Raw genomic sequence first — 16,477 nt, 5'->3', positions numbered from 1 at the left:
AGTCCTAAATGGCCGACCCCTTATCCTGAGACTATGCCCCCTAATTCTAGACTCTCCAGCCAGGGGAAGCAACCTCTTAGCATCTACCCTGTCAATCCCCCTCAGAATCTTATATGTTTCAATGAGATCGCCTCTCATTCTTCTAAACTCCAGAATGAGAAGCCAAAGTGAGCAGCTGGTTGGGGGTGGGGGGACCATGAGGAACGGGCAGGATGTTGGGTTTGAGATGCACAATGGGCAGGTGTGGAGAAGTCGGTGGGGGGGGGGGGGAAGAGGATTGAATCAGCAGGTGGGTTGGACCGTAAGTTATATCTTAGGGCAGCTGGCAATTTGCGATGCCCGTATCCGAGATATCACCGCCGGGATTGCAATGACTCCGTCAACAAGTGTGTCACAGGCATTTCCAATCCACCACACGGCCCCTGCACATGCGTCCAGTCAGAATATGATAAAATGAGAACCACATCTGCTGACTCGCCCCCTTCGCTCTCCCAGCAGTATCTTTAGTACATCATTTCCATGTGAAAGGAAATCTTTCTGTAATAACAAGTCTCATTCTGTTTTTTAATATCCTGCATTTAGGCCACACAATTCAGACAACCTCAAGTGAGGAAATTAAGTTTTCATAATCCATAGAACTCCCAAAGTAATGATATTGCCCCTTCCCAGTATTATTGGGAGTTCTGGCTCCACTTTATTCACCCTGTTTCAGGTGGTGCTCTGCTGACCTCTAGTGGACAGTGGATATCTCTGCATTACCTCGGCTCTATCAACAGACCTAGTTACGGGAAAGAAAATAAAGAACTATATTTCTATAGCGCCTTTCATGAGCTCAGGATATCCCAAAGCGCTTTACAGCCACTGAAGTATTTTTTTTGTGAAGTGTAGTCACTGTTGTAATGTAGGAAACGCGGCAGCCAATTTTCACACAGCAAGCTCCCACGAACAGCAACGTGATATTGGTCAGGTAATCTGTTCGCCCCTATTTTGATCTCGCCTTTCTAGAATACCAACCCCATTTACGGCTTTTCTTCACGTCCACCGATCAGGTCTCAGTTTAACGTCTCGCCTGAAGGATGGTACTTCTGACCATGCAGCGCTCGCAACTTAGAACATAAGATGTAGGAGCAGGAGTCGGCCATTTGGCCCCTCGAGCCTGCTCCGCCATTCAATAAGATCATGGCTGATTTGATCTTGGCCTCAAAGAAATTAGGAGATCAAGGAGGGGCCATGAAATAACACTGGCGAGCAAAATAAAGGAAAATCCTAAGATGTTTTATAAGTATATTAAGGGTAAGAGGATAACTAGGGAAAAAATAGGGCCCATTAGGGACAAAAGTGGCAATCTGTGTGTGGAGCCGGAAGATGTAGGAGGGGTTCTAAATGAATTTTTTGCATCTGTTTTCACTATGGAGAAGGACGATGTAGACATAGAAATAGGGCGGGGGGACTGTGATATGCTCGAACATATTAACATCGAGAGGGAGGAGGTATTGGCAGTTTTAGCTGGCCTAAAAATGGATAAATCCCCAGGCCCGGATGAAATGTATCCCAGGCTGCTGTGTGAGGCAAAGGAAGAGATTGCGGGGGCTCTAACACATATATTCAGGACCTCTCTGGCCACAGGGGATGTGCCAGAGGACTGGAGAACCGCTAATGTAGTACCATTATTCAAGAAGGGTAGTAGGGAAAAACCGGGGAACTACAGGCCAGTGAGCCTAACATCAGTGGTAGGAAAATTATTGGAAAAAATTCTGAGGGACAAAATTTGTCTCCACTTGGAGAGGCAAGGATTAATCAGGGATAGTCAACATGGCTTTGTCAAGGGGAAGATCATGTCTGACTAATTTGATTGAATTTTTTGAGGGGGTGACTAGGTGTGTGGATGAGGGTAACACAGTGGATGTGGTATACATGGATTTCAGTAAGGCCTTCGATAAAGTCCCGCACAGGAGACTGGTCAAGAAGGTAAGAGCCCATGGAATCCAGGGTGCCTTGGCACATTGGATACAAAACTGGCTTAGTGGCAGAAGGCAGAGGGTGATGGTCGAAGGTTGTTTTTGTGACTGGAAGCCTGTGGCCAGTGGGGTACCACAGGGATCAGTGCTGGGTCCCTTGCTGTTTGTGGTCTACATTAATGACTTGGATATGAATGTAAAAGGTATGATCAGTAAGTTCGCGGATGATACAAAAATTGGTAGGGCGGTAAATAGCGAGGAGGGTAGCCTCAGTCTGCAGGACGATATAGATGGGTTGGTCAGATGGGCGGAACAGTGGCAAATGGAATTTAACCCGGAAAAGTGCAAGGTGATGCACTTTGGGGGGACTAACAAGGCAAGGGAATACACAATGAATGGAAAGACCCTAGGCAAGACGGAGGGTCAGAGGGATCTGGGTGTGCAAGTACACAGATCCCTGAAGGCGGCGGAACAGGTGGATAAGGTGGTAAAAAAGGCATATGGGATACTTGCCTTCATTAGCCGAGGCATTGAATATAAGAGCAAGGAGGTTATGATGGAGCTGTATAAAACACTGGTTAGGCCACAGCTGGAATACTGTGTGCAGTTCTGGTCGCCACACTACAGGAAGGATGTGATCGCGTTAGAGAGGGTGCAGAGGAGGTTCACCAGGATGTTACCAGGGCTGGAGCGCTTCAGCTATGAAGAGAGACTGGGCAGATTGGGTTTGTTTTCCTTGGAGCAGAGGAGGCTGAGGGGGGACATGATTGAGGTGTACAAAATTATGAGGGGCATAGATAGGATGGATGCTGAGGAGCTTTTTCCCTTAGTAGAGGGGTCAATAACTAGGGGGCATAGATTCAAGGTAAAGGGCGGGAGGTTTAGAGGGGATTTGAGAAAGAACTTTTTCACCCAGAGGGTGGTTGGAGTCTGGAACTCACTGCCTGAAAGGGTTGTGGAGGCAGGAACCCTCACAACATTTAAGAAGCATTTGGATGAGCACTTGAAATGCCATAGCATACAAGGCTACGGACCAAATGCTGGAATATGGGATTAGATTAGACAGGGCTTGATGGCCGGCGCGGACATGATGGGCCGAAGGGCCTCTATCCGTGCTGTATAACTCTATGACTCTGAGGCCTAGAAATTCAGTGGGCCTTGCGCCCACTTAGCGCCTAAAGAGGTCTTTTGCGCCAGCGGGGTGTTAGCGCGGAAATTGAGTGCAGCGGTATTGGCGGCGGTAGCCGTTAGTGCTGCGCCGGGACCGATGACGTCATCGGTGTGCGCGGTGGCCCGTAACGCCCCGAAACCGCGCCGATCCCCATATTTATTTGCGGCCGCCTCCTCCGAAGCAGGCGCAAACAGCGACCAGAAAACGGGGTCGTCCTGCTGCCATAGTGGGGCGCTTTAAAGCGGAAGGTGCGGCCGGCCGCTTTTTCGGCGGCCGCCTGCCCGCACCTCCTTCCCCGGCCTCCTCCACCCCCCCCCCCTGCGGCATTGCCGGCTGGTTTCCGTGGAGCCCGGCACTTCTCCGTTGTGCCGGGCTCTTTTGCCGGCACTCGCGATCGGGGCTCCGGCCGTTGCAGGCACCTCCCCCTTAAGAGAAGGAGGAGGCCTGCAGTACCGCAGCCTGCCGCACCACATCGGGTGGCGCTGCGGCAACTAGCGCGCCGATATTCAGTTGCAGCGCCCCAAACGGAGGCGGGCACACCCTGGTATAGCGCCCGCTTCCGAATTGGGGCGCAGAAGACGAATATACGGCGTGCGCTAATGCCTCCCCGCCCAGCGCTAACTTTTGGGCGCGAGCGAGCTGCCCGCGCCCAAGTGAATTTCTAGGCCTATGACTCTATGACTCCACTTCCCTGCCCTGGCGGAGCAGGCTCAAGGGGCCAAGTGGCCTAGTCCTGCTCCTATTTCTTATGTTTTTATTTTCCCCATAACCCTTGACTCCCTTTTCGTTCAAAATTCTGTCTATCTCCACCTTAAATATATTCAATGACCCAGCCTCCACAGAGAATTCCAAAGGTTCACGACCCTCTGAGAAATTCTTCCTCATATCCGATTTAAAAGGGTTTCCCCTTATTCTGAAATTATGCCCCCTAGTTCTAGATTCCCCCACGAGGGGAAACGTCCTCTCTGCATCTACCCTGTCAAGCCCCTTCAGAATCTTATATGTTTCAATAAGATCCCCTCTCATTCTTCTAAACTCCAATGAGTATAGGCCCAGCCTGCTCAACCTTCATAAGACAACCCCTTCATCTCCGGAATCAACCTAGTGAACCTTCTCTGAACTGCCTCCAATGCAAGTATATCCCTCCTTAAATAAGGAGACCAAAACTGTACGCAGTACTCCAGGCGTGGTCTCCGAGTGCTTAGAAACAGGAGGAGGCCATTCGGCCCCTCGAGCCTGCTCCATCATTTAATTAGATCACGGCTGATCTGCACCTCAACTCCATCTACCCACCTTTACTCCATATTCCTTGGTACCCTTACCTAACAAAAATCTAACTATCTCAGCCTTGAAAGCTCCAATTGACCCCCGGCATCCACAGCATTTTAGAGGCGAGAGTTCTACATTTCTACCAACCTTTGTGTGGAAAAGGTGCTTCCTGATTCCGCACCTGAATGACCTAGCTCTAATTTTAAAATGATGTCCACTTGTTCTTGATTCCCCCACTAGAGGAAATAGTTTTTCTGCATCTAAATACGATATAAAGTTCCAAATTCCAAGCAGGTAGTGACTGAAGGATCGGACTTCTCTGGTAAAGTGGAGGGAGCTGAGAGCAGTTCAGTCAGAGGAGAAAAGGGTACAAGCTGGGACACACAGCAAGAGAAGATCATCCAGATAAGCTTGATCAGCACCCCATCCACCACCTTACACATTCACCCCATCCACCACCTTAAACATTCACCCCATCCACCACCGTAAACATTCACTCCCTCCACCACCGGCGCACCGTGGCTGCAGTGTGCACCATCTACAAGATGCACTGCAGCAACTCGCCAAGGCTTCTTCGGCAGCACCTCCCAAACCCGCAACCTCTTCCACCTAGAAGGACAAGGGCAGCAGGCGCATGGGAACACCACCACCTCCAAGTTCCCCTCCAAGTCACATATCATCCTGACTTAGAAGTATATCGCTAATCCTTCATCGTCGCTGGGTCAAAATCCTGGGGCCTAGAAATTGGGTTGTGGGCTCGCCAGGGCTGTAGCGCCAGAAATTTTGCGCCAGCGTTAATGCGGCAGCGCCCGACGAAAATTCGGTTGCGCCGGCCCCAGACGGCGGCGGGCGCTAAAGGAGGGTTTTAGCGCCTGAAAACGGGCGTTGAATTGGGTTTCCCGGCGCTAATCCCCCGCTGCGGCACCCGATGCGGTGCGGCAGGCTGGGGAACTGCAGGCCTCCTCCTTCTGTTAAGGAGGAGCTGCCTGCAGCTGACAACTGTCCGGCAGATTCCCCCGACATCTGAGCCCAGCACCTCGGGGAAGTGCCGGGCTCGCAGCACACACTCATCAGGGCCGCGGGGGGGGTGATGCAGGAGTCCGGGAAGGGAGGTGCGGGCAGGCGGCCGCCGGGAACGCGGCCGGCCGCCGCTCCACCTTTATGCGCCGGCGCAAAGGCGTGTAAGAACACTTTTCACATTCGTTAGTTGCGCCTGCCACGGGCGAGGCGGGCGCAACTGAATTTGGGTTTGGGGCCGGGTTACCACGGCAACCGGGACGCTGCGCACACCGATGACGTCATCGGTGCCGGCGCAGCGCTACCGGCTAACGCCGATGGTAAGGCCCAAGTCAATTTGCAAAACGGCTATAAGTCCGGCGCAAGGCCCTCTAGCGCCACTAATTGGGCGCTAAGCCCACTCAATTTCTAGGCCTGGAACTCCCTCCCTAATAGCACTGTGGGAACACCTTCACCTCACGGACTACAGCGGTTCAAGGGCAACTAGGGATGGGCAATAAATGCTGGCCTTTCCAGCGATACCCACATCACGTGAATGAATGGGAAAAAAAATAAGTTGGGGCAAGACGGCGCAGAGCTCTGAAAAAACAAGGATGAGAATATTAAGGTCAATGCATTATGGAAACAGGGAGCCAATGGAGACAGCAAGTACAAGGATTAACAGAACCCATCATAATACACTTGTACCTCTTCTCACAGATTACGATTCAAATGACCAAGCAGTACGAGTCTGAGGTCCCACTTTGGATTATAATTGGAAGCTTGTTAGGAGGGCTTCTTCTGCTGGCACTGCTCACTCTCGCTTTATGGAAGGTAGGGACTGTATTTCATTGCAACTTGTACATTAAACCTTCGAGCATTGCAAACAAGATTACCTGCCTGGCCACTAATGGACCTGTGATTGGGGGGGTGGGGCGGGCAGTGATTGCACCAACGAGCATACACGTTCAGTAGATCTCTTGATTTCATGTGTTCATGGAAGTTTTATTTTCAGCTGGCCATGGAAGATTGAGTGAGTTATGTCGAGACCACGATAGAGCAAATTGTATATGGTCTGCAATAATACACCACCTTAGGTCACATACTACTGCATCTACAAATAACACTAAAAATGTATGCATGTTGTAATGTGGGAAACGCGGCAGCCAATTTGCGCACAGCAAGCTCCCACAAACAGCAATGTGATAATGACCAGAAAATCTGTTTTTTTAATGATGTTGACTGAGGGATAAATATTGGCCAGGACACCGGGGAGAACTCCCCTGCTCTTCGAAATACAGGTTGGACCCCGGTAATCCGGCACCCTCGGGACCAGGCCGGTGCCGGACCATTGAAAATTCCAAACCACTGAAGGTTAGGTAAATAACACCTAAAATAACAATATTAGGTACAATATTATGTTTGTTTACATCGCAGGAAACGGTGGCGCCGCCGAGCGGCTGCTCCGCAAACTAAAGACCGTCAGTTTCAATTCGTGCCGGACCACTGAAGGTGCCGGACCGTCGGGTGCCGGATTACCGGGGTCCAACCTGTAGTGCCGTGGGATCGTTTACGTCCACCTGAGAGAGCAGAGGGGGCCTCGGTTTAACGCCTCATCCGAAAGACGGCACCTTCGACAGTGCAGCACTCCCTCAGCACTGCACGGGAGTGTCAGCCTAGATTTTTGTGTGCTCAAGTCTCTGGAGTGGGGACTGTCGGACATTCTGAGTCAGAGCCGAGAGTGCTGCCCACTGAGCCACGGCTGACCTGGTGGAGGCGGGCAGGTGGGGTTGGGCATTGGAGTAGTACATCTGTAATCTGCATGAGTCCCCTTTAGGATTAACCCTTTTTTTGGTCACTTCTCTGTCCCACAGCTTGGCTTTTTCCAAAGTGCTTACCGCAAGCGAAAGGAATCCCTGGCAGCTCGGAATGGCTCAATCGGACAGTTAACGAAAAAAGCATAGAACGTTCAAATCTCGAAAGCCACTACTGTCAAAGCAAATGGTAAACAAGAGGAGGTGCAAATTCATTCAGTAATACTGGACTCCAACAGCTGGGCACCAACTGGCAATTTCTGTATGCCAAGTTCGGCCAGACACCAGAGGCACCTTCCTGTTCTATTGTTTTTTTTTAATTGACGCCACACACTTTAATTGGCCTCCCAAGGTGCAATATGCTTTAATCCCCAGAACATACCCCCAGTAGAAAAAAAAATGTTTCAACAGGGGCACAGGGTAGATTACATTTCTGTTCGTCTGGTAACTTGAATTCAGGCTGGCTGTGCTAAACACCAAAAGAAAAACCCTGCAATAATGCACAGTCACAGTGGAAGTAAACTGCAGCGGATGAGCCAGAGCCCCTTTTACAACCGTCAGGAATTACGCCTGCCCCTTTAAGCGGCAAATAGGGCCCAAACCAGACCGGTGATTTTCTTTTTAAAACAGCAGAAACTTTGCAAAACCTTGATTTTTTTTTTTAGTAAGTACTGGCTGTCTGCCATCTTTGTTTAGGGGCCCCCAAGAGAAATGTTTTTAAGAAAATGAGCAACAATTTTGATAGGATTTACGGATTGTAGTTTTTTTTTTGTTATATTGCCCTCCTGCAACCTCCCACCATCACACGGCTTCTTTCAGGTGTGAGGGAGACGTAGCCTAACTGAGTCATGTATTCCTCCTTGGCTGTTCCACCACACCACAATGGGCAGGCTCAACACTGAGGGGAAGGCCCAGTCTGGCTATTTTGTCCCCACATCATAGAAACATAGAAGATAGGAGCAGGAGTAGGCCATTCGGCCCCTCGATCCTGCTCCGCCATTCAATGAGATCATGGCTGATCATCCAAATTCACTACCCTGTCCCTGCCTTCTCCCCATATCCCTTGATCCCTTTAGCCTTAAGAAATATATCCAACTCCTTCTTGAATATATTTAATGAATTGGCCTCAACTGCCTTCTGCGGTAGAGAATTCCACAAGTTCACCACTCTCTGGGTGAAGAAATTCCTCCTCATCTCTGTCCTAAATGGCTTACCCCTTATCCTTAGACTGTGACCCCTGGTTCTGGACTCCCTGACCATCGGGAACATCCTTCCTGCATCTGGTCCCGCGCCCCCACCCCATAACCATCCCGTACCAAGAGGGAACATTGCAGATTTATCTATCTGCTAAAACTAGCCCAAGGCAACTGAACAACAATCGCACCCCTAATGCCCAGCTCCGTCGGTAAATGCATCACCTAATATGGACCTGAGCCACTCAGACCACGGAGGTCCCTGGTCCGCACTGAGCTGGCCAATCTCGCCCTGCAAACGCTCGCTACCAAGGCTCGCAGGGGAAGGATGGCCACTTGGGTGAGGTAGCGGAGAGAGGTTGGCACTCGTGGAACTGTACCTGAGCAAGGGTCGGTGCTTTCAGGAGAGGTGGGGAAGAAACAGTGAAAGTAAGCCAGCAATCGAACCCTCAGTCCTGTGGAATAGCAAAATACTGCGGAGGCTGGAAATCCGAAATAACAACAGAAAACGCTGGAAAAACTCAGCAGGCCAGGGCAGCATCCGTGGAGAGAGAAACAGAGTTAACGTTTCAGGTCGAAACCCTTCTTCTGACGAAGGGTCCTCGACCTGAAACGTTGACTCTGTTTCTCTCTCCACGGATGCTGCCCTAGCCTGCTGAGTTTTTCCAGCATTTTCTGTTGTTATTCCTCAATCCTGTGGGTTGGTTGTCAATTGTAGGGCTGGGCAAGAGCCGTCAGTTAGGTATTACAAAGTGGAATGTGGAACTCTCTACAATGAGAAGTAGTTGAGGCAACTAGCATAGATGCAATCAAGGGGGAGCTGGATAAGCACATGAGGGAGAAAGGAATAGAAGGATATGTTGATGGGGTGAGATGAAGAGGGGTGGGAGGAGGCGGCTCGTGTGGAGCATGAACACTGGCATAGACCTGGCCTGTTTCTGTGCTGTATGTACTTTGTAAAACTTTGAATGTGTTGCATGGATTGGACAGACCTTGCTTGATGCCACTTGCATAGGGAACCAGAGAGTGCAGACCCCTACATTCCCCAGCAAGGGTCAGCACCTTCAAGAGAGGAGTGAAGAAGACTAGGGGGACATGGGACAGTGTAGAGAACCTATTATCTCTGTGATTGCCTCAAATATCATTGGGGAAGGGTTAAAACATAAAGGCCTAGAAATTGAGTTTTGGCGCAGCCAGGGCTTTAGCGCCGGAAGTTAGTGCCGGAGCTAAGTCGCACTGGTCGGGCCCAAAATTCACCAATTCTGCGCCCAAACGGCTGCCGGCGCTGCTGAGAGCTGTTTGCGCCTGAAAACTGGCGCTACGCGCTGAATATCGGCGCTATTCCGGCGCTGCGGCGCCCGCTGCGGTGCGGCAGGTTCGGGAAGTGCAGGCCTCCTCCTTCCCTTAAGGAGGAGCTGCCTGCACCCGGCCGCGGCCCGCGAAAATCTTTTTAAAAATGAGCCCGGCACCTCGGACAAGTGCCGGGCTTGCTTCTGTTCCGGGGGGGGGGGGGGGGGAAGTCCGGGGAGGGAGCTGCGGCCAGGCGGCCGGCGGGAAAGCGGCCGGCCGCCGCGGTGCCTTTAATGCGCCGGCGCAAAGTCATGTAAGACTCTGTTGCCAGAGTCTTAGTTGCGGCTGCCACGGGCGAGGCGGCCGCAACTGAATTTCGGCGCTGGGGCCCGTCGGCATGGCAACCGGGACGCTGCGCACACCGATGACGTCATCGGTGCCGGCGCAGCGCTACCGGTCTACCGCGGCGGAAGGGCCCCAGGCAATTTCGGCGCCGGCGCCAATTGCAGCGCTAGGCCCTCTAGCGCCGCAAAATCGGCGCTAAGGGCACTGAATTTCTAGGCCAGTGACTTCTTCTAGTTTTCTGCCCGACAAGGAAAATGAAAAAGCATTTCAGCAGAATTAAAAATGAAAGAGGAAAAACAGATTTAGAGAGGCAGAGGGAAGATTATATAAATTAAATAAAATAAATATGAATGGATTAATTGATAAATTCCCCATTCGGTGCTATTTTCAGATGCTAACAACTGATCCATCCATACACAGGCCATGTGCAAACAGTTGTCACAGATATTTACCAATATAATGTAGGTTAGCTCTGGCTATTGGGGGTGCTTTAAGCTGTTCTTACGTTGCACTAAGATGTGCACTAATGACATTGGCATATAGGGTTTGTGTAGCTGGCGGAGAGCCAAGAAAAAGCTCCCTGGGATTCAGTAAGGGCGGCAGCCAGGAATATAAAACCAGCTTAAATCTGGAGGCAAATTACATCATAGACAACCTATTGACCTCAGGGTGTTACGCCAGATGAATCGATGATATAAACAGGGCAACGAGACCGCCGCCTGAGACAAAGCCCCTTCAGCGAGAGTAGGAAGCGACGATCTGTAGATCTGGAGAACCAGTGGATGTGGTGTATTTGGACTTTCAAAAGGCTTTTGATAAGGTCCCGCATAAGAGATTAGCGTGTAAAGTTAAGTCAGATGGGATTGGGGGCAAGTTATTGACTTGGATAGAGAACTGGTTGGCAGACAGAAAGCAAAGAGTTGGAATAAACGGGTCTTTTTCCGAGTGGCAGGCAGTGACTAGTGGGGTACCGCAGGGATCGGTCCTTGGGCCCCAGCTATTCACAATATATATTAATGATCTAGACGAGGGAACTAGATGTAATATCTCCAAGTTTGCAGACAACACAAAGCTGGGTGGACGTGTGTGTTGTGAGGAGGATGCCGAGAAACTCCAGTATGATTTGGACAGGTTGGGTGATTGGGCAGAAGCATGGCAGATGCAATATAGCGTGGATAAATGCGAGGTTATCCACTTTGGTGTCAAAAACAGGAAGGCAGATTATTATCTGAATGGCAATAGATTGGGAGAAGGGGAAGTGCAACGAGACCTGGGTGTCCTTGTGCACCAGTCGCTGAAGGTAAGCATGCAGGTGCAGCAGGCGGTTAAGAAGGCAAATGGTATGTTGGCCTTCGTAGCGAGAGGGTTTGAGTACAGGAACAAGGATGTCTTGCTGCAGTTGTACAGGGCCTTGGTGAGACCACATCTTGAGTATTGTGTGCAGTTTTGGTTACCTTATCTGAGGAAGGATGTTCTTGCCATGGAGGGAGTGCAGCGAATATTCACCAGGCTGATACCTGGGATGGCAGGAATGACGTATGAGGAGAGATTGGGTCGATTGGGCTTATACTCGCTGGAGTTTAGAAGAATGAGAGGGGATCTCATTGAAACTTATAAAATTCTAACAGGACTAGACAGACTAGATGCAGGAAGGATGTTCCCAATGGTCGGGGAGTCTAGAACCAGGGGTCACAGTCTAAGGATAAGGGGTAGGCCATTTAGGACAGAGATGAGGAATTTTTTCACCCAGAGAGTGGTGAACCTGTGAAATTCTCTACCACAGAAGGCAGTAGAGGCCAATTCATTAATTATATTCAAGAAGGAGTTGGATATATTTCTTAAAGCTAAAGGGATCAAGGGATATGGGGAGAAAGCAGGGACAGGGTACTGAGTTTGGATGATCAGCCATGATCACATTGAATGGCGGAGCAGACTCGAGGGGCCGAATGGCCTAATCCTGCTCCTATCGTCTATGATTCCAGTTGTCCTCTTTGTACACTGACTGAGCTCTGAAACCACCTGTACAGGACAGAAATAAGGTTCCCTTTCCGTATGGCTGCTCCTCCTGTCCTCACCAGCCCATAGGGGTTGCCAACTCTGGTTGGACGTATTCCTGGAGGTTTTATCACATGACCTCCCGCCTCCAACAGCCCCGCCCCCCCAACACACCCACCATTGGTCGTCCAACATGTCCCTCCTGATGAAGCCCCGCCTTCCTCCTCCAATCGGAAAGCGAACAGACTCTTTATTACCCGATTGGATGTTTCTTGACTGTCAGTCAAACAGCCTTTATTCCCATGTCCGATATTTTTACAACTAATAAACAAAAGTGTTCACAAAGAAAATTAAAAATAAACTTTTTTTTAACGCCCCCTATGATTTTTCTCCCGGGTTATGCTGGCAGCAGTGACCTGGCGATCAGTCATTAATCCCTGGAGGGTTGGCAACCCTCCCACGCCCCCACCCCAACATTGAGGAATGTGAACACGGCTCAGACAGAACACAGTAGCAACCTGAACCGAGTTTACACACTCAGTCTTGCACATTGCCCAGATGATACTCGGTAACTGCCATCGCACTGGGTACAAATCTGCAGTAGATGTTGCGGAGCCAGTGAGGGGGGAATTGCCTGCTGCAGTTGGTCAAGGCCCTGGGGTCGAGGAGGGGCGGGGGAGTTCAGCCAGGGTTTCTGCTCTTGGTCGCCATCCGTTGGCTCCTGCTGGGTACTGGGCAAGGACAGCATTGGCCGTGATGATGCCCCATGGTTGAAAGGCAAACTGACACTTAAAAGCTCCGATTTTGACCTCAATGGAGCATAAAATTGGGCCAGGTGTAAAACAGATATCTACTCCGTTCCTGCCGGGCTGGTAAGGTTAAAATCAGGGCGATAGGGTCATGGGGCACTTCCTATCATGAAGATTGGCCACTCGGGGGACCTCACTACTGCACTGCAGCCTCAGCCTAGATTTTGTACTCAGGTCACTGGCGTGGGACTTGAACCCATGACCTTCTGAGAGAGGCGAGAGTGCTACTCACTAAGCGCCATGACGAGGGGTCTCACCTGAACCGTTAACCCAAATGCTGACTGACCTGTTCTGTAATTCAAGCATTTTCTGTTATTATTTCAGATTTTCAGCGTTCAAAATTTCTCTTTTCAGCCTCACACTCAGATGATATTGAACACCGTAAGTTCTAGTATATACGTTGCAACTGGTGAATAGGTTGCATTGTAGTGGTTACCATTTCAAGTTTGATTAAAAAAACGATAACACACAACAGTGTATAAACCACATCCAGATATCTAGAGCTTGTAAAAACTGTTCACAAAGGTATGACTGATAGAGGAGATCTTACGCTAAGTTCTCATCCAACGTAACCTAATTAAACTTGTGTAAAATTTCTACGCTTTGGACATTTACAGATTCTGTATTATATGTAAAACAACTCGTATATGTAAATATTTGGAAAGAATTTGCCTTTGTATTTCATAGTGTTGAAAATTTGTAATTATATGAACAAAGACTATTTACCTGAATGTCCTAATGTTGGTTGTGAGACATAAAATGGACTGTGTTCTTCAAAGAATACTAGGTTTTACACTGTTACAGAGGCTACTTGTAGTTCCTTTCACATTTCTTTATTAAAAAGGGACGGTCTAAGTTAGTTGATTTCAGCAGGAGCGGCAATTGAGACCCTGCAGTTAGCCTCAGTACCCCCTGTATTAAGGTGGGGGGGGAATCAGCCAGGACCCTCACTGTCCGGTGAATCTTGTTCGAAAATGCATAATCAGGCTCGGCTGAGGGACCTTGCGTGGGCGAATAACCCACCAACATTCATTGTCCTGGGTCACACCTGAAGAATAGCCATTAGAGTATGGCGATGGGAGGGAGGAAGCTGCTAGCCCCCCCAGTCATCCTGTCGGAGAGTGGACGGCGGAAGATTTTTTTTTTTAATTGGCCTACGGGGAGAGGGGAGGCAACGATGGGGGAAGTAAAGTTGCAATGTGCTGTACAGTGGGCAAGGCATCAGTCATGGCCGGTCCCCACACCTGAAGGTCACCATACACAGCCCAACACAACAGACCAGGCACTTCCTGGCAACACTCCACAGTGTCTGGTCACAAAGCATCAAAGACATAAGAGACTGTCCATTGCTGTCAGGAGCGGTGTTTCTGCAACGGACACACACATGTTTTAAGACATCACTGTAGTTTAAAAACATAGAAAAATAGGAGGAGTCGGCCATTCGGCCCTTCGAGCCTGCTCCGTCATTCAATAAGATCATGGCTGATCCTCTATCTCAATACCATATTCCCGCGCTCTCCCCATACCTCTTGATGCCACATGGTACCTACAATTGGAGACTTGCGCTCCGCCCCAGTGGGCTGGTGATGATGGTTCCACTGGCCCGTTTGTGGGGGATGTATTCAGTCTCTACTGAGTAGGCCCAGCAATCAGATCTGCAGCGATCTTGAGGCTCGTCTTGCTCTCTCTAACCTTTCACATCTCTGCCAAGAACGGCTGAATGAGGGGAGCAGGACCAAACCGTGCATCAGTGTAAGTATCTCCCTAGCTGCAACCCATCCCGCATTAGACCCCCCCAGGAAAATGAGGACTTTGTGGGCCAGATGTGGGGTGCAGTATGCTTGTTGCACTTTCTGGGTCTGTCCCGCAAGTAGTCTTCTGCCTAGAGTTGTTAGGTTCTCTTCCATACGTCTCTCCATTCCTCCTCCTGTTAACTGGCATCCTAGGTCTTACTTCCAGACCTTTCTACAACAACAACAGCTTGCATTTATACAGCACCTTTAACATAGTAAAACGTCCCAAGGCGCTTCACAGGAGTGATTATCAAACAAAATTTGACACCGAGCCACATGAGATATTAGGGTAGATGACCAAAACCTTGGTCAAAGAGGTAGGTTCTAACATCTGTAATAGATTTCTCATGAGTAAAAGCTTGTAGATTATAGATCAGGAAGCCACAGGGACGGGATGGGAGGAACGTACGTAATAATTTGCCAACACTCAGAATCTCGCCTCACAAATCATAGCACAGAAGGAGGCCATTTGATCCATTGAGTCCATGCCAGCTCTTTCGAAGAGCCGGCCAGTTAGTCCCACTCCCCAGCTCTTTCCCCATATCCCTGCAATTCTTTTCTCCTTCAAGTGTTTATCCAATTCCCTTTTGAAAGCCACTGTTGAATCTGTATCCACCGCCCTATCAGGCAGTGCATTCCAAATCCTAACCACTCGCTGCGTAAAGAAGTAAAAATGAAGACTGGTCACTTGGGTAAGAAGGTGGAGAGCTGCGGGCATCCCTGCAACTGTAACCAAACATGAATCAACACCGTCAAGAAAGGAGGGGGCAAAATCGGAGGGAAAAAGCAGTGTTTGCATTCAAAAGCTGTCAGCAAGACATAGCAAAACAGATTTCCAGACTCTGTTTCTCTCTCCACAGACGCTGCCTGACCTGCGTTCTGAGTATTTCCAGCATTTTCTGTTTTTAGCTCTCCAAACCCATCTCCCTCTTCTTTCCCTGTACCCTGTTTATATCTTTCTTATTCAAGTGTTCAATTCCCACTGTGATTGACTCAGGTTCCATAGTCACTTGTGCTATTGTTTTCCATAACATGATAGCCATTTTTCTGACAGAATTCCATCTAACCTCCTCCTTTATGCTTCCAACGCACTCCTGGCTGGCCTCCCACGTTCTACCCTACGTAAACGTGAGGTCATCCAAAACTCGGCTGCCCATGTCCTAACTCGCACCAAGTCCCGTTCACCCATCACCCGTGCTCCCTGACCTACATTGGCTCCCGGTTAAGCAGCGCCTCGATTTCAAAATTCTCATCCTTGTTTTCAAATCCCTCCATGGCCTCGCCCCTCCCTATCTCTAATCTCCTTCAGCCCCACAACTCCCCCGAGATATCTGCGCTCCTCTAATTCTGCCCTCCTGAGCATCCCTGGTTCTGGACTCTCCCGTCATTGGGAACATCCTTCCTGCATCTAGTCTGTCTAATCCTGTTAGAATTTTATAAGTTTCAATGAGATCCCCTCTCATTCTTCTAAACTCTACCAAAGTGAATAACCTCGCATTTATCCACATTATACTGCATCTGCCCAATCACCCAACCTGTCCAAATCCTACTGGAGTTTCTCTGCAACCTCCTCACAGCACACACGCCCACCCAGCTTTGTGTCGTCTGCAAACTTGGAGATATTACATCTAGTTCCCTCGTCTAGATCATTTATATTGTGAATAACTGGGGTCCTAGCACCGATCCCTGCGGTACCCCACTAGTCACTGCCTGCCACTCAGAAAAAGATCCGTTTATTCCTGGTTCTTTTCCTAGAGAATAGTGAACCTGTGGAACAGGCTGCTGGCTCGAGTGGTGGACGCTGAATTCCTTCAAGCGAGGGCTGGCCCTATTTCCAGCTGGGG

The 16,477-nt window shown here is 49.7% G+C and overlaps 1 protein-coding gene across 1 annotated transcript in view; it reads left to right on the top strand.

The window, feature by feature from the left end:
- LOC147099952 (integrin alpha-11-like) overlaps positions 1 to 13,641 on the top strand; it is a 181,354-nt gene extending 167,713 nt beyond the window's left edge. Inside the window, exons 29-31 of the mRNA XM_085968480.1 lie at positions 6,115 to 6,228; positions 7,269 to 7,398; positions 13,165 to 13,641. Coding sequence (XP_085824606.1) covers positions 6,115 to 6,228; positions 7,269 to 7,358 — 204 coding nt within the window. The 3' untranslated portion in view covers positions 7,359 to 7,398; positions 13,165 to 13,641. The remainder of the gene's footprint in view (positions 1 to 6,114; positions 6,229 to 7,268; positions 7,399 to 13,164) is intronic.
- Positions 13,642 to 16,477: the final 2,836 nt, after the last annotated feature.

The sequence above is a fragment of the Somniosus microcephalus genome, chromosome 27, assembly GCF_052327205.1.
Source record: "Somniosus microcephalus isolate GS21.2 chromosome 27, FLI_Smic_1.0, whole genome shotgun sequence".
Lineage (NCBI taxonomy): Eukaryota > Metazoa > Chordata > Chondrichthyes > Squaliformes > Somniosidae > Somniosus > Somniosus microcephalus.
This window is presented reverse-complemented; position numbering and strand designations above follow the sequence as displayed.